The 18734-nt window shown below is 39.8% G+C and overlaps 1 protein-coding gene across 7 annotated transcripts in view; it reads left to right on the top strand.

Moving 5' to 3' along the window:
* MAP7 (microtubule associated protein 7) overlaps positions 1–18734 on the top strand; it is a 117362-nt gene that overhangs the window by 6187 nt on the left and 92441 nt on the right. Inside the window, exon 1 of one of the 7 annotated variants that reach the window (XM_017829684.1) lies at positions 7519–8221. The exons of 1 other annotated variant lie outside the window; for it this stretch is intronic. In XM_017829684.1, the coding sequence (XP_017685173.1) occupies positions 8092–8221 (130 nt within the window). In that variant the 5' untranslated portion in view covers positions 7519–8091. Of the gene's footprint in view, positions 1–7518; positions 8222–18734 lie in introns of those variants that run through there. 5 more of the 7 variants (XM_017829687.1, XM_017829689.1, XM_017829683.1 and 2 more) reach the window with 5 other exon arrangements.

Here is an 18734-nt window from a genome sequence, read left to right as displayed (position 1 = left end):
GCACAGGTGTGTGTTTCTTGGTGGAGTTTCCTCCTGCTCTGGGCTCCTGTAGGCAGAGACTGCTGGCACAGCTGCCTGCTTGTGATTCACCAGAACTGTGGTGAGTAGGGACCGGAGGTAGGGACTGGATAAACAAGTCTTCTTCATCACACTGAGGGGATTGCCATGGCTGCTTTAAGAACACCTACACCTCCTCTGCGGCTGAGGAATATGTCATCCTACTGTGTTGATTAAAGTGATATCTAGAATGTACGCAGTCTTTCCAGCATGTGCAAGGGGATGCATAAGCAGTGGATAAGCTAAAGGAGCCAAAGTAGTCAGGACAGTTAATAGGAAAATAATAGGTGACTGGTTTTTGTTTCTAGACCTAGCTTATTTAAAATCCACTGCCTTTTAGGCAGATACAGATAATATATCTGAATTCAATTTATTGAAAAGGGAGATACTGAGATATAAAACCAGAATAAAGATACGTTTGTTTAATAAACTCCAGAAGATAAAGATGCAAAGAGCTGAACCTGTCATTCTTAAGTTTACTTTCTGAAGAATCTTAATAATCCATTGCTGCTCCCCAGTTTCCCCAGAACATATTTAAGTGGACATTTGTTTAGAAAAGCTGTACAGTTCTGAACTTTCTTGAGTTCTCTGCACTTTCTTGAAGCACCTAATTCAGTGGATCAATGAAGAATAAGTTCATGCAACTACTGTGGTTTTATGGCTCGATTTTTAGAAGTGAGTTGATTAATTTCTTATTTAAAGCTATTCAGAGTGCCTCTGTACTCTTGACAGCAGGATTCTCATTAGTCAAAAAGAAGAAGGTTTCCCTTGTTATTCTCTAGGATTTTATATTCTGTCTAACTGATTAATGCAAGGGGCCTTTTTTTCTTCCAGGAAGGTGAAAAGCAGAAATCAATTATTATATCAGATATTTATATACTAAATACTGAAGTTGTTTTAAAAAAGTAACGTACTGCTGTAAAAATGATCTGCCAGTCCTTTATTATCTTGTATATAAAAGTGAGGCCTTAGAGATATTTTTGAAGAGAAACTTAGAAACCTCTGTAAAGACAAGGTACTTTTTTGAACGTAGAAGAGCAGCAGAGGAAAAAATTAGGTATGCATGATGTTTGAGACAGTGGTTGACTTTAACTGAAGCAAATATTTTTTCTGATACAGTGGCTATTTTTGCTATTTCCAAGTTAACTGTTAAAAAAAATGAAAACTAGGTGGGAGGGGAGTATAGGGGGGAATCCTGCCTGTCTTTTTAGGGCTAGTTTGTTTTGTCCTAGATTTACATGCCATTGAAAAGAAGGTTTCCAGTCCTTTGATACTGAGTAAATAGTTGTTTTCTCACATGAGGAGGAGGAAAAAAAAAAAACCTTACTTTCTCCATTTTTTTTGGCCTGACTTCCTGATTTAAGGCCTAGTGAAATAGAAAATAAACAAATATGGGACTCCTGAAGGAAACTGGGGAGATAGTGGGTTTGAAGTCTAGTTAGCGTCTGTATATTCCAACATTGTCCTGCAAGAAATAGGGAGTTGGAGTTCATGATCCTTATGGATTCCTTCCAATTCAAGATATTCTATGATTTAGCATTGTTTATATTACGTATTTTTAAATGAGTTCATACAAAAAGCTTTTGACATAGACAATTAATATTGAAAATGCCCCTACAAAATACGATTTTGTGTTTTGACGAATAGGTACATTGCAATTTTTTTGTTGTAATGTTTTTGCAGAACAGAATGGGAAATTTTAAATGCACCTTAACTTTCCTGATACTTTTTTACCAAGACAGAAACACTTGGAACCTGGTTCCCAATGGAACCCTATTGTTTCATGCTGGGAAAACATGATTATAAAAGCAAAATGCCATGTTCTTTCTTGACATAAATATATAAGATAAATGCTTAGCCTGCCCTGAACCTCTCAGTTCTGAGAAAATGAGAAATAACAGTGAAATATTGGCAATCTGTAAAGGAATGTATGCTAAAATATTTACTTCATCTGTTTCATGTTATAAAATACATTTGAGGGGAAGCTTTCCTTTTACGTTAGAAGGCATTGAATCAGCATCCAGGAGAAGAAGTGCTCTTCAACATTTTCATAAATGACTTGGATGCAGGACTGGAAGGGATACTGAGCAAGTTTGCAGATGATACAAAACTAGAAGGAGCTGTTGACTTCCTCAAAGGCAGGGAGGCCCTGCAGAGAGACCTCAACAAATCAAAGGACTGGGCAATCACCAACCATATGAAGTTCAGCAAGGGAAAATGCTGAATTCTGCACCTGGGACAGGGCAACCCTGGATGTACGTACAGACTGGGGAATGAAATGCTGGAGAGCAGTGCCACGGAAAGGGACCTGGGGGTCCTGGTTGATGGCAAGTTGAATATGAGTCAGCAGTGCCCTGGCAGCCAGGAGGGCCAAACATGTCCTGGGGGGGCATCAGGCAAAGCATCACCTGTCGAGGGAGGGGATTGTCCTGCTCTGCTCTGCATTGATGTGGCCTCACCTTGAATATTGTGTGCAGTTTTGGACATCTCGATTAAGAAAGATATTCAGCTCTTAGAGGGTGTCCAATGGAGGGCAACGAAGATGGTGAAGGGCCTTGAGGGGAAGCCGTAGGAGGAGTGACTGAGGTCACTTGGTCTGTTCAGCCTGGAGGTGACTGAGGGGGGACCTCATTGCAGTCTACAACTTCCTTGTGAGGGGAAGAGGAGGGGCAGCCACTGATCTCTTCTCTGTGGTGACCAGTGACAGGACCCAAGAGAACGGCCTGAAGTTGTGTTAGGGGAGGTTTAGGCTGGATATTAGAAAAATGTTCTTCATCCAGAGGGTGGTTGGGCACTGGAACAGGCTCCCCAGGGAAGTGGTCACAGCACCAAGCCTGACAGAGTTCAAGAAGCATTTGGATGATACTCTCAGGCACATGGTGTGACTCCTGGGACTGTCTTGTGCAGGGCTAAGGGTTGGACTCGATGATCCTTGTGGGTCCCTTCCAACTCAGCAGATTCTGTGATTCTGTGAATGTTTAATTTGCTTTACAAATATGTCTTGAATTTGTGGTTGTTGGGGCTTTGGTTTTTTTGTTGGTTGGTTTGGGATTTTTTGGTACCCTACAAGAGAGTGTTCTTCAGCTGTTGGCACTTTTGGATAAAACTGAAAAACAGGATGATGTTCTAAAAGCACTAAAGCACATGTGTGACTTCTTTTTTCAGTGTTTTGTTTTCATAGTCTAAATTTGTCTTTTCTTTATTGTTTCAATAGTTTAATGGTTCCTCAGTAGCTCTTATAAAGTCAAGTCATACGAAGTATCTTAAAAGAGAAAATTATTTTGTAAGAATCACTGAGTTCTTTCAGAAGAATTCTTCCGAAGCTTTTATTCCATTTTATAACTGGAGAAACCAGGGCTAGCACTTGTAACTTACCTCAGGCTTTGGAAAGCTCAAGTGTCAGAAAGAAGAGCAGTGGTGAGCAGGCTGCCCTGGCTTCTGAAACTAGCTTGGTGCGTCTGTGCCTCAAAGCTTTTTTTAACCCTTCTGCCTGACAGTAGGGAAAAAGGGGAGCTTGAAGGCTGGAGATTAACTAGTGGTCTATTCAATGAATAACTGGGTTTCTAAATAGTGATAGACAGTAGTTTTCTTGTGTGTTAAGACTGAGAGCTTATTAGACCTGGAGGTACTGAAGAGTTGGATAGTTTGTTTGGTTTTTGGTTTTTTTTTGTTTGGTGGTTCGTTTGGTGTTTGTTTTGGTTTGGTTTTTTATTTTTTATTTTAATGTTGGCTTTTTTTTTTTTTGATTAGAGGTGGTCTGGGGTGTGTGAGATGGGCACGGATGGTCTTCTGTCAAACCCTGACTTCTTGATTGCTTGCTGGTTTGGTGTGGTATTCTTTTAAGACAGTATTTTAACTGTTCTTATGCTAAGAAAATAGCAGGAGAAAGACATGAGACTCCTATAAAATATATCTTGATGATCATACAGTGGGTGTTCCATGGAGTGAGAGGAAAAATCTGTATATTATGATTGAGCAATGTCTTGAGTGTTTCTGTTTGTAGGCTTTTCGGAGGCAATTTCTCTATGTTTCTTTTGCCCCTTCTGCAACAGTATATGATCCTATATTGAATTGGCTTGATTTTCTATCATGTATCCTGACATACCCAATGATACAAGATGACTTTCAGTTACACCAGGTGGGGTTTTTTTCCCTTCAAAATATATAGTCCTAGTCACCACAGCCTGCCAGCTCTTGCAGAAGGTACAAATTTTCTTGTCTTCACAAGGTTTTTCTTTTCTGTTAACTAGCTGACTTGCACTGAATATTGCCTTTTGTCCTCCTTCCTCCCTATGAATCACAAGTCACAGAATCAGCTGGGTTGGAAAAGACCTCTGAGATCAAGTCCAACCTATGACCGAACACAACCATGGCACTAAATACCACATCCAGTCTTTCCTTTCATGTGCTGTTTGGATAGTTTACTGGGACTGAAACAGTCTTATCAATGAAAGAAGATTGCAAATCTAGAGTTCAGGCATTGGAAATTATCAGATTAACCATAGTAGACAGCATGTAGGTATCATGGTGACTGACTTCAACATGCTTTTCATTTCATAAATAGAGATATCCAGTGTTAATACCTGATGGTAAAGCAGAAACATCACTCAACATGTTGTTATAAATATTTACATTTCCCACATCATGATATAATTGTCCTAATAGTCCTTGTTCAAACTGCTGTTTAAGACTGTTGCATATCAGATGATATTTTTTGCAGGTAATTATATTTATAAAATCCAGTGGATGAAAGCGAATGTGTTTAAGTGTAGTGGTTTATCTGCAAACCTGAGTTTGTAGGTGTGGTAAAAAGGAAAACCTGAAAATTATCCAGTGCACTCAAGATAAGCAGTTGCTCTCATTCCATCTCTTGAGAGAGTCTCACCACATCGGTAAGAGCTCAGCTGTGATTGTATTAGTACACAGTATGACTAAATGGTTAGAGGGGAAAAAAAAACTATAATAGGGGTTATGTAAGCAAATTGTTGCTTTTGGGGTTTTCTTTTTTTAAAGAATTTAACAGCCTCGTTACTAAATTATGCGCCTCCTTGTTCCCTCAAGGGAACGTTGCTTTCATCTGAGTTTTCATATAGAAGCTGCCAAGCAGCTGAGACAAGGCTGAAATAAGCAAAGCTTTCCCCCTAGGAATACCTTGGGAATTTCTTTTCCTGCCCTAAACCAGTGGATTTTGGGGAGGGGTGGTGTGCACAATCTCTTTTTATGCAGTGTTGGTGCCTTTAATGCATGTTTTAATAGTGTTACTAGGAATGTTTTTCACACACACAAAAATAAAGACCCTGAGTACCTAAAGTTATACGGTATCTTGTATTATAATAGGTGTCTTTTATTTGTGATAGGTTGCATTTTATTAGGCATTTGGAAACATGTTGTGGACTGGCACAGTTTTTAGCCACGGGGGCCTTGAAATAAAATCTTGCTGCATAAGCTGAATGTCCTGTTGATAGTTTTTCTCTGTCACATCTGCATTAGTAAGTCAACAGGAAGAAATATGTACCTCAATTGCCTGTGAGTCATTGCCCAAATCCATCTTCACCAGTCTCTGAAGCATTGAACTTGATCGTTACTACATTTTATACTCAGAGCAAGTCACTCGTATGGGTGCAGGGGATGCTGCAAGGACCAAGAAAGTCATTCTCAGTCTTGTAGCTGTTCTGCATGACTCTGTTGATAATAGGGAAATGGAGATGCTGAAACAGTCATTGTACCTGTAAGCTGGGAAGCCCCTCCAGTCAGGTGTAATTTTGTGTGTCACATACTTATATGTTTTAAAATGCCTGTTTAAGATGTTTAGCAATTAAAGGTAATTAAACATAATATTTAAAAAGGTAGTAATCCTCTCATAATGATTTAAAACAGTGAAACAGGGCGGAGCAATATTTAACTAAGCTATCATAGAAGTAATGTTTTCTGTTATTTTAGTTCTATTTGCAACAGACTTGGTATGTATGAAAAGTATTGATGGGACTAACTGCTGTCCTCTTTTTGTGGCTATATGTGTACTGTTATGTAGTATTTGTTGGAGGCATTAGGTGGATGGGGTTTGAGGAATGAAGCTGTTTCTCTTTATGGGATAAAGTGCTAGCCTGTATAAATGCCAGAAGGCTAACTGCTGAGCTAAAGAACAGCTTGTGTTAGAGCCTTTTTCCTTACCCTTTTTTTTTTTTTTTTTGGCCACACCCTTTAGTACAAAGCTTCTCTAACTGTAGACAAATGTCATTGTATACAGCTTCCGTGTATGTCCAGAGAGTCCAAGGTGTAGCCAAGGGGCAGGATGTAGCTGGGAGGAAATACATACTAGAGATGGGTTCTGGGCTCGGTTCAGAAATAGTGTCCTCCTGCAAAAGACTTTTGGTTTGGTTTAGTGTGTTTAGTTTAGGGTGTTTAGTGCCTGTGCTGGAGAAGAAGGAAGAATAGTGCAGCTGAGCCTTCAGGTGGTGCTGTGTTCTTCTCCATCCACTGTGTTCCTGGCTTATGAGCCTGAGATGTGTGAAAACAGAGCTGTCCTGCCAGCTGAGCATGATCCAGGACTCCTGCATGAAGAGCATCCCAGGCCACTGATACATACCATATTGACGTAATAAACTCTGACCCTTCTTCAGAATTGTTACCTGTGTTGTTGAGGTGATCAATGCGTCTGTATCACCTCTCGTTTTCAATGAGCCGCTGACAGATTTGTCGACTAATGTCTGTGCCATCTTGTGGTGGCTGATTAGGTTACATCAATATTCTCTTAAAAACAAAACCCTGAAGTGAGGAAAAAGCATGCAATTTTAACATTATAGAGTGATTCTAGCTTGCAGTTTTTCTTTGGTAGCATTTTGAAATGGTGAGCACACATTGAATCAGAGAGGTGGAAGTGGATGAAGATTAAGGTGTCTCTCAGGTGAAACATCCAGCATGTTGCATAGTGGCATTTGGAGCCGTGAAGGATGGAACATGCAGATTGCAAAACTTGTGAGAAAGTGCTCTGTCACAAGTGGCTAAAGAAAATCCAGAATGCTAGCATCTGAGAGAAATCAGTTAAATAAAACCACCCAGGCTGTTTGGACTTTGCTCGTTTTGCGAAGTATATGTTAATGGTCAGTGCTGTAAAACTAATGGTGTGGTACAGAATATTCATTCCAAAAGAGATTTTGTTGTCCTATGTTGTCCATACAAGCTAGAAATTCTGATTTTGGAGTTTTCACACGTGAAAAAGAATGTTCCAACACGTACCTGTAATTGTGGGTGTATGCATTCCTAATGCAAAAGGTATGTACTGCATAGGCAAGTGATTAAGGGGGGGCGGTGGCACACATGACACCCAACATGCGTATATGGAAGAAGACTCATCCTCATTGTTTTAGGTTAGGCTAAAATTTCTAAACATGAATAAACAGAGCAGCTGAGCAAAAATCAGGTTCATGCCTGGAGCCTTCTAGGCTTCTTTTCATTCGGTGCTCATCTGCTTGTGCAAGCACAGCTCCATTCTCCCGCCGCCCTGAGAGGAGGAAGGAGCAGCCCCTGCTGCCGAGGTGCTTCCAGCTCTCTGCAAGCGTGCAGGAGACAGCGTTCCCAAGGCCGGCTTGCTGCAGCTGAGGAGACAGCACTCATAGACCCCCCCCCTTTGATTAGGATGTGTCAGTGTTGTCAGGGCAACTGTTAACAGCGGCGTATCATATTTTCTCCTCTTGTGTTGCGTGCTGAATATTTTAGCACGCTGGTTGCAGGGAAGAAGGTGCTGCAGCAAAGAACCTGGAGCAGTGGGCTAGGATCTGATTGAACAAGTTAAAACAGAGAAGAGCAGCATCCAAACCAATGTGCCTTTAATTAGGGCTTTCCTTCAAGGTGGGGAAAGACTGCAAGCCTTTTGGTGCCGACTGGATGTTGGTATTTGTCGGCTGTTTGCATACTGCTTATCCATAGGGGATCTGTTACAAGTGCTGAAATGAACAGACAGCGTTGCAGCTAGTAGCTAAGCAGGGGCTGGAGTTTCTTACTTTTTTTTTTTAATAAGCAAGAGGCAACAGCAGCATGCCTGGTTCAACTGCTGCCCTCCGACAAGAGAGGCTGAAGAAAAGTGCCAGGCCAAATCCCCCGGGCTTATTCACCATTGATGAAGAAGATGAGCAGCAAAAGAACGGGAATTCCAAAAGACTGAAAGGTACGTTGCAGTTCTGCAGTGTGATCAGGGCTGTGTATGGGATATGCTGCACAGCAGGCACAGCATTTTATTAGCTCTTCTGTGTGCTAGAGAGAGTCTGTAAGTGGCTGGTGCAGTTTGGCAATTCATGTTGGCACCCACAAAATCTCTGTGTATGATAGGTGTCTGTATTTAAATCCCCCGGCTTGTTATGCAATCAGCTTCCTTGGCTATGAAGAAAAAAGTACATTTTAGTTATTAACCCCACTTCTTCTGGTAGTGATAAGGATTCTGCATCAGAAATACATTGGTGAATTTCTGTATGTTTACTTTGATTACTGTTCACGCTCTGGACAAATAACTATTAAAAACAAGGTGATTGTATGCTTGGAGAGTACAGAATGTAATACCAACCTGTTTTAGAAGATAGCTTTGCCAAAGACAATGCAAAACTGGCTTTACTTCCATTTCTGTGCATGAGGGACAGTGAGCCTTTGGCAGAGTATAGAAAAATACACATTGTTCAAATATGCTGACTTTTGTAAGTCTGACGACAAACCAAAACAAATCAAAGAGAAAACACAAACCCTAACAAATTGTAACTGTTAAAGGAAAATATTTGTGGTGCTTAGGGTAGGTGAATGGTGGTGTCAGAGGGATCCTAATAGCCATTGATTTATAACAGGTCTGTTAAGCCCGTGTAGCGACTGTCTATCTTATATCATCTAATTACTGTTTCCCTCATGGATCCTGCAACTTACAATTGTGACTGGAATTTTTATTCTTTTTTTGTGATCAAGTGATTCTATTTATATGAACACTCTTTTTTGTGGTCTTATTGGGGAAGGGGGATGAATTGTATTAGTTGTTGTTTACAAAACAAATGCTAGTTTGTAGCCTCAAGACACTGTTTTAAATTTCAGATGTTACCATTCTACCATGTAACAAGAGAGGCTAGAAAGCATTTAAATAGCAAGTTTATACCATGTGTATTTATTAGAGCTGAATAATTTACAGCTAACTGATTTCTTTTCCTGAAGGAAGAAGGTAGCTTGGTAGCTTTTACAAACAAATTCAGAGCACAAGATTATTCTTTTTCTTCATTTTGCAGCTTGTACTTTTTTTTCCCTCGGAATGGATTTGAGCATCATGATAAAATATTTATTGCTAGCCATTGTTAATGTGCCTGTTGTGTCAGGGTCTTGTGTACATAGTTACCTGCTATTCTGTATATTTGAAACTGCCCATGTAAAATGGAGATACAAACTCTAGTGTGAGGTTATTGAGTTTTTAATGTTTTAAGAAGCATATTACTTTCCTTTGTCACCCACTGGATGACTTCCAGAGTCAACAGTCCATAAAGCTAAAAATCAATAATTTTCCTGGTTTTGTTCAATAGCACTGATAGTTTCCCAGGGTAAAAGTTCTTGTTGACTTAGCTTCTCTTTTCTACTTGTAGCAGTTATACAGATATGCTTATCCTTTGTCTCTTTTGTTTTAACCGAGATTTGATTTTCAATTATTCCTTTATTTCCTCTTGTTGCTGTGAAATGTAAGTAGATGAATGTGCATGGGAACACAGGCAGCAAACAAACAAATGCATGTGGTTTTAATAAAAATTTGGTGGCTTACCGTGGCTGATCCTAGTGAGAAATAATAAAAGAAACTGTACAAAATATTTTGGAAGTATATTCATTTGCTTTTCGTTTCATAAATACTTAAAATGGCTCATACTGTCTCTAGAACAGAACACCACTTACACACCGATATATGTGGATAAATAACTACATTTGTACATTTGAATGTGTTATTAGTCATTAGGTGGGTTAGAGCTGGAGTGCCTGGTAATGGAGAATGCATGTACTCAGCGTGGTGTTCTCCCTACCTGGTACCAAGTTAAGGTCACTCCAGTGCAGCTCTGACTGTGTGATGGACCCATATGAGGCTTTCTTGAGTCTTTAGTGTCTATTGTTCTGTTGCTACTTTACAGTGTTTGCTCTCAGTTCTTTACCTGTCCTGTTTACTCGGCAACCACCTGTAGCTGCTGAGAGGTTCCTCCCCCCCCCTTCTCTAGCACATTCTAAGTCAGTGTCATCTTTGTGGGAGGTGGGCTTTATGTCATCTTCGTCTGCAGTTTCTATTATCATGCTGGATCTGTCTTTGTACATCAGTTAAAAAGCCAAGAAGCCTTTAATGGATCCAAAGTAATAAAGAAGTTCCTTCCTCCATTAAGGGTATTTGAATGTCATCACAAGACTTAAAATAACCAATATTTTCATAGTCCAGGTCTTCTCAGAATACTTGAAGACTTGATTAGACTTTGTGTGAGAGTTGTTTTTGTCATCCGGGAAACAAATATTTATGTGGATCTTAAAGTGGCTGACATTTGTGAGGTTTTCTGTAAATTGATTTTGATATAGACCATTCCTTTTCTTGGTTTTGGCTGTCTGTATTATAATTGGAGAGGTCTGGTAGGCAATGAGTTTGTTCCTCCAGTGCAAGCAAATAATAACAATGTTAAGGATTTTTTTTTTTTCAGTCTGCAGATATTAAAAGCCTGCAGTGATCTTTGTAGCCATGTGTTCCTGATACTTCCTTTCCTTTGATGTGAATTGTATTCACTGCTTTTTCACCAAATATTTTAACTTCCTCTCCTCGACTTGTCTTTGGGACAAGGCCTGCATTTTTGTTATTTATCTTTATGGCACCCGCTATTGCGGGGTCTTGAGATCCAGTTGTTGTGTAGTAGAAGAATGCAAATAAAAATTACTTTGAATATCCCTTTTTACCTTCATTAACAGTCTCTGTTCTCCTTTCCCTTTAAAACATACAGGAATGAATTCTACTACATAGTACACTCTTCAAATACAATTTTTGCAGGTTTAGAGAAGGTTAATTTGCATTTGAATTAGTTTTTGGTTTAGTTACCAGCTTTCCAGCAGTTCTGCAACTGTATCCTCAAAGAAAACAGACAAAACAGGAAGAGAACCATGCACTTAACAGCTTCAATATTTTCTTAAAGCTTGTGTTGTAAAACAAATACTGTTTCTGTGACTGAACATAGTGTATGAAAATGGTTCTGTATGTAAATCACAAAGATAGGGCTGAGTAAATTAGTGTTTAATTACAGGTATCCATCCTCTCTGTGTGAACTTCAGCCTCAGCCATTCTTTGAATTCAGGCACAAAAAATTCAGTTTGCCTCATGATTTCTTTCCTCTGCTCCTGTTCATTTTGTGCACCTTGGATATAGTCTTAAAATTCAATTCTATGACATTTTTAGTTGATGCCTCCTCTCCTTCCTCTTAGGAGAAAGACCTTCTCAGATTGTTGATAATGTGTTTCTAAACCTGTCCTTTGAAGAGGCTAGAAAAGTAATACTCATGCTTCTGGATTATGGATTTGAATACTTAATAACTGAAATAGTTATGAGATTTATAACAAATCAGTGAAAAGTCTGAACTGACTTAACGATGGAATCCTTCACCTTCCTGTTTATTTAAAACTGATCAGGGGAGTGTACCTCTAATCTGTTGAGTGGGTATTGCTAATACAAAGCTAGACATTTATGCCCTAGTTTTCTGAATAGTAACACTGATTCTTTGTCATCTTGAAAACAAGAGAAGTACTTTTTTCAGTCTTTTGGTGAATGGCAGTGATGTCAGTGATCACCAGCAGGTTTTGCCACTGTTGCATGGATGGCAATGTTTGTGTGTACTGCTCATTTCAGATGTAGGGTTTATTCCTCCAGAGACTTGAGGGAGATTTCTTCTAACACAGCTGTTTATGTGCTTAGTCTCCATGTTCTGCACCTATTAGGGAAATATATATTTCTTTTTAAACTCAGATTTTCCAGCTTTTAGTTCAGTTGTTGTTTTGTTGCTGTGTGTCTATACCCAAATGCAAGCTTAAGATACCTGAGAGAAAAGGGAACTTGGCATCTTCAAGGGCATTAAACCGATAGTCCTGGAAACTGAAACTGGATACTTACAAAACAGGTATTGCATGGGGTGTGGAAGTGTAATTTTATCCCACACTGCAGAGTCTGTGCTTCAGGCGGGATCCAGAATGACAGCTTGCTCTCTGGCTTCCACCACACTTTAAACCAGCAAAACTGCCTAGGATGGTGGTTGTCTCAATTATGCCTCTTGATGCTAGTCAGTAGGCTGACCTCCAGTTTGTTTGGGGCAGAACAGTGAGCAATTGTCAAAGGCTGATGAACTGGCTCACCAAAATCAAGTACTGGAGGTTTTCATGACAGTTGGTAGCCTTATCTTGCCCATCTGCATTTGAGGCAAAGTGAGGAGAAAGAGTAGGTGGAAGGAAGGAAAGGTACCAATTCCCATTACAGTGCTGGTTGTGTAAAGGGGCAGGGCTGAGAACCTGGGCATTGTGATTTGTCATCCTGCACCTTCCAGTGAGCTCTTCTAGTGTTTCTCTGCACTTCCTCTTTCTTTCTGCTAGCCAAGGCCAGGAGAAGAGGGGGTGTAAAAGTATCTGTGACTTTTCTGGACATTTGTTTAAAAGCGACTCTCAAAGTATCTGGAAGGTACATTCCTAGAAAAGCCCTGTATTCATTGCCTGCTTTGCAGCTCTTGGGGTAAAGAAGGAAGTTGTGTTGTTTTCAGGAAACTACTGCAAAGCTGTCTCATTTATAGAGTTTCTCCATTCATAGCTGTAGGTGCTAGGTAGCAGGAAACATCCCATTTGTAATAATGACACAAAGAGATCCTAATATTAAGTAATTTACTAGCACTACAGCAAAGAGACTATGCTGAAAGTCTGGGGGATGGCACGGAATATATCTGCAGACCAGTGGAGCAAATCTGATTTGTTCAGTCCCTCTGGCTTTCAAAGTGAAAGTCCCAGGTCTGAGGACTTGGCCTGTGTTGTAACACAGTCTGTTCATCAAAGTGTGCGCTGGGATTACTGACAGCGCTTATCTGTGCTGGGTAAGAATCATCTTACACTTCTAGTTTAGTTATATGAGGAGAGGCTTCCACTGATGATTCTGGAGGATAGCGTTCAGACAGATATTTTATTGACTTTTTTGAGGGGGAAACAGCCTGTAGTTTATTCATGTGCTCAGGGAGCATACTTGACACTGAGTATGTCGATGGCAAAAGTCAAAAAAAGTACAATGTTCACAGTCTTTAAATTATTTGTTAAAGCAAATTCAGTTTAACTTGGCATGTAAACTGAGGGATAGTCCCATTTAAGGAAAGACTGAATTTTGCAAAGTAACTTTTTTAAGTAAACAGGTTTATTTCAACCAAGATCTAAATGATAACATAGTGTTCAGCAGAGCTGTCCTTGTGAGAACAGGATGTAGTATTTGGCTACTGTACTTGCAGGACAGAATACTTGTTGAAGTTGTGAAAAGATTGGAGTTCAATTTATTTTGGATAACTCTCAAGAAAGCTTTGTATAAGAAACACCACTCATGAAAATTGATAGCAAGCAGTAGAGTTTTTTCCTTATTTGCTATTACCACTGTAAAAGTTGCGAGTTTAAAAACCTTGAATTTGGTATACAGTTCTAACAGTGTGGAAAATACATGCAGAGGGAATGTAAGTTTATGATCATTTCTTATGGGAGGGAGAGTGGTAGATCTTTCCAAGAATCTTTAAATTCTCTGAGGTCTTGTTGTATTCTTTTTTCCCCTGAAAATACGCAAATAATACTCTTTTGAAAGGGTTTATACAGTAACAGGCCTTTAGAATAAGTTGACAGCAAGTAGAAATGGTCTTCTGTGCCCTGTTGTACTGCATTGCTCATGCCTGCGTAGTACTGTGTTTTTATTTTGCAGTGGAAAATTGAGGCAATAGCTAAGCATGTATTTTTAAAAGAAATACGTTGCAGTTAGATCCTCTGATATTTTTGTGATTGTGGTTTGGTAAGAGTCTCAGCAATCTTGCTGCTGTTTTCAAGCTTGCTCAGAAACTGCTGTATCCTAAATTGGCTTTGTATCCAGGTATGTAAAAGTCTGGCTTTATTTTTAAGAGAGAACCTTTTGCTTGTCATATTGAACTCCAGAGAAATCAATGAGTACTGGCCTAGAGCATTGCTTCTGGCCATAAGCAAGTGACAATGGAGCTCTACATAATATCGGGCTCAGCTCAATCAGTGGGAGTACATAATTTTTCTTCCTGCCCAAACTCACATATGTACATTCTTTGGTTACTCATGTACCTAATAAGAGTAATTTTTGTGCCTTTTTAATTTTTTTCCTGCTTCCTTAAATTCAGTCTGTACTTTACAACTGGAATCTTGATTTTCTGGTATATGGGAATTGAGAGTTCTAAATGAAAGTGTCTCAAAATAGTCCTGTATTATCAGAAGTCTCCTCAGAAGTGATTTGTGGTTGTGGGTTTGTTTGTTTGTTTTGTGAGACATGCTAAGGTATTATTTAATCTAGTCTAAACAACCATAGGCCACAACAGTAATGTGCCAGAAGAGCAAGTGCCACAATGATTGATGCAATTTGCTTTATTTTAATGAACTGCCTTCACTCATTGAAAGTGCATCTCATAGTGCACTGTTTTTGCAGCCAAGCACTGCTTGAAACTCATACATATGAGTTTTAGCTGCATTGAGTTGAAGCGTGGTATGAATAGACACTGATATCTGTGGATCAGATCTGTATAATGAAGGTGAAGGAGGTCATGGGGCAATGTTTGATAAGCAAATAAAATTGCAGATGAAACATCCGAAATTAAATTAGGGACTATTCTAACACTTGGACTTTCTCATTGCTTGATGTAAAATACTTTTCTTTTTCAGTGGACTGGAGTCACATGTACCAAATTCTACACAAAACACTCATTGATTTATAGGTTTGACTATGACAACCATTGAATAGCCAAATTGTCCCAAACCCCATCTTAGTGATCTGTATGTATAGATGTAGCATAACTGCTTAGTCCAAGGTAGGAATGACTAGGGATAGCATGCAGATTGTATAAATTCTGGTTTTGTACTAGCAGTTTCAGAGGAGAAGCACTTGAATGTTAGCTTCACTTTCTCCTTTAAATGATTAACTTGCTGATTATGGCTAGATTAAACAAACTTCCAGTAGGCAGGTCACTGCAGCTTAACCTGGATGCAAGTTTCTCCAGAAAGTAGTTGTGCCCCTGTACTAGTGGAGGAGACAAGGGGTTGGGGGCAGGCTGTACAAGTGGAAAGCTGTACTGCTCTGTCAGTACTGACACGGACCTGTAGGTGTACTCTGTGTGTGTTTGTGCTGGGGAACTCTTCAGTTGTTTTGAATTAGAATAGTGCCTTCTGTAGCTTCAATGGCACAAGATTCTCTGTTAAAGTTCGTTGAAGTTTTTGTTCCCTTCTCTTAATTGTGGGCAAATAGATTATCATCTAGTTGTTTCAGATCTGTTGAAGCTCTTCCGATCCAAAGAGGAAACATAATTTGTCCCAGGGACTAGCTATAGTTCTTCAGATTTTAGTTTATGTCTAATTTATAGAGTTTATCTGTGCAGTTGTCAACAAGAGGAAACTAGGTTTGGAATTACAAGTTGGCACAAATCAAGCACAGGTATCTGCTGAGACTGTAAAATGTGGCCAGGAGCAGAGATTCCAAATCACAGAAATCTTCCGGTTGATGCCTGTCACTTAAGAATAAAAATTCAGTTAACTGAAGCACTCTTTCTTTTCTGGTGCTGGTGTCTATACTGCTGGCTTCAGGGAATGCAGGGGTTTCCTGTTAGAAGTTGTACTTGTGGATTCACAACTGGTCCCTCATCTCAGTAAGTGATCTTCAAGAGCGTGTGTTGGAGGCTAGATTTACAGTCAACTCCTTGGCAGACTGACTCTTTGCCTCTTGTTCTGAGTTATCCAAAAACCTCAACAACCCAGGAGAAATGGTCAGGGTACTGGAGATCCCAGAAGGGACTTGATGTACTTAGAGACTGAATTTGTAGTTTGGTTGCTGGCCACCTCATCAGTCTTTATTTCTCTTGTTTAATACCACTACAGTCTCAACCTCCAGTTGTGCCTACTAAGTGGCCTAGTCCTTCACATGGAGGTTTATTTGTTTATTTATTTATTTTCACAGTCAGTGCTCTTCTGGGTCTTCCTCTTACATCTGAAGCTGATGTAGGACCAACTGTCCTTCCACAGTCTGGTATACTAGGCACAACACTCACAGATCTTTTCTGTGATCTGCTGCTGTCTTTTTGTTTAGCAGTGGAGGGTTGTGTAAAGAGGCTGGTGCCACTACAGACCCCTGCAGCCAGGAAATACTCCAGCTGGTGGAGTTTTGTCTTCAGAGGAGCTTTGCTGCAACCTAGTGCTATGGCCGCCTCCTATTGCATGGTATGCTGTGCTGAAAAAGTGCTCTCTTTCTGTATCAAGAACAGGGATGCTCCCTGAAAGATCTGAGGACACTGGATGACACAGAAAACATTAAGAAGAATTTTTATCGTGTTTCTACTGGGAGACAATAAGGAGAAGGAGTAAGGAAGTAACACTTTCAAAGTTAACTTTTCTGTAGGATACCGGAGTTTTGATTTAATTGCTGGAAATATGATTGTAGTGCTGATGTTTAGGCAGAGGCAGTCTGAGTAGTTAAAAGCCCAATGAAAGATCCTGGACCTAAAATCTCATAGTACCCTAAAACATATTGTTAACTGTGCTGAAGCGTCTTGGTTTTTTTTTCATTCTTGAATTCCAGATATTTTTCATCTTCATTTTAAACTCCTGCACAGGCAAGGCTTATTATAGAACTGCTGACAGAACTTGATTCATACTGTTGTATCTTAGTGTACAAACCTATCTTGTTTCTCAATTCTGTTTCAGAAAGCTTTTCAGAAAGCTGTTTTGGAAATGCAGGTTTATCCAGTTACCCACCCTTGACATGAGAAGTCATTCTTTTACACAACCAGTTCTAGCTTTGTTTTTTTCCTTTTTTCAGAGTTAGTTTCCTCATTGCCTGCATGCTGACTAAATGCACTGATGAAAATCACAGTGCTAAATTTTGGCTTGTATGCTAGGACACCATGAATCACATCAAACATGTCTGAGCTGTTTTTGAAGACACAGAGGTATCATGTCAGTAGAGTTTGCACAGTGGAGTTTGGCTTATACTTCTGAGTCCAGCAGAGGCAGTGTGATGGAAAACAAACTGATGAATCTTCTTGCCTGTCATTCCTTCTTAATTGTAACAGTGCTTTCATTGAGGAATGTGCACCCCATCTTGGAGATGCAGTCCATACAAATTCTAGACAATGCTACTTTCACATTTCATGTGCATTCCCTCTCACTAGAAAAATGAAAACACGTTTACCTCACTCTCTTATTCCCTGCAGCAAAGGAAGGAAAAAATAGGTTTTGTCCTGTTGTTTTTTTAAAAACCCAGCCTTCTCTAGCCATTTAACTTTGTTAGTGGTGTGTTTACTTGCAGTCTGAACTGCAAAATAAGAGGTAAAGAAAAAAGCAGATGGCAGTTGCCATCTGTAAACCAGAAAAGGACAGCAACAACCAGCTGCTGAGTGAGGTATTGGCAATAAAACCAGGCTGCAGACCAAGCAGTTTGTGCTTGTTGTGCCTGGGTTATCAGTGTTTTGGTATGTTCTTACACTTCCAATCTGCTTTTTCTGAATTATTCCATAATGTATGTATATACTTTTGTGCCTGTATTTTTCTTCACCAGGCTATTCTCAAGGTTAAGAAACACAACTGTTATAGTTTGTGTCCAGGAGTTTCTGTGAGCCTCACCGACCCTGTGAGTTACCTGAATTGCTGCTGTGTACTGTATCTCAGATGCTCAGTGTCACTGAAGGCTGTATGCAGAGTACCCTGGCTTTTCACTACAGTGTGTTTAACTTAAATCTTTGTAGTCAATAACTGATTCAGGAAAGCTGTACAGCGCAGACTGTGCTGCTCACACCACGGTGATGCTTATAGATGCCTCTGTTTTCTGTTAGGATTTTGTTTAGTTGCCATCCTGTTTGTGGCATCTGCATAATGAGCAATGTTCCTAGATTGAAATATTTAATATGACATTATGATATTTTGATTCTTCCCTTCCTGAGAAGTGATGACAGCATCTCCATGATTGCGATGATGTTGGAGTTCTGAACAGGCTCCTAACCCCAAGGTTTGTAGAGGTGATTTATGTTCATCTTAGCTCTGCAAACAGGCCCTGCTATTGCTCTGTAAACAGGAGTTCAGTCTGTTTTGCTGCTACTAGCCTTTTCCTTTAAGGGAACTCTTATCTCAGTGAAGATTTAGCTTACTCTTTGAGGAAGTGCTGCTGTTATGGTCCTTCTCTTGATACTCCAGACTCTGATTTTGGAGTTTTCTTAAATTTGTCCTAGGATTTCTTTTTGAAAATATCAAGATAATTGCCAGTAGCAAGCTCTTATCACTAATCTAGTCCCAGATGGTGGACTGTAGCTTTTTTTTTTCCCCCCTATAAATCAAGGCAGCGGTGAGAGTCCTAGCCCCCCGGGCAGATGGAGCTCGTTAGCCCTGTAAGTCAATCCATCTAAGAGAAGGTCACTCTAAACAAACCTACGTCC

Source organism: Lepidothrix coronata, unplaced genomic scaffold (assembly GCF_001604755.1).
Source record: "Lepidothrix coronata isolate B3197 unplaced genomic scaffold, Lepidothrix_coronata-1.0 Scaffold167, whole genome shotgun sequence".
Classification (NCBI taxonomy): domain Eukaryota; kingdom Metazoa; phylum Chordata; class Aves; order Passeriformes; family Pipridae; genus Lepidothrix; species Lepidothrix coronata.
This window is presented reverse-complemented; position numbering and strand designations above follow the sequence as displayed.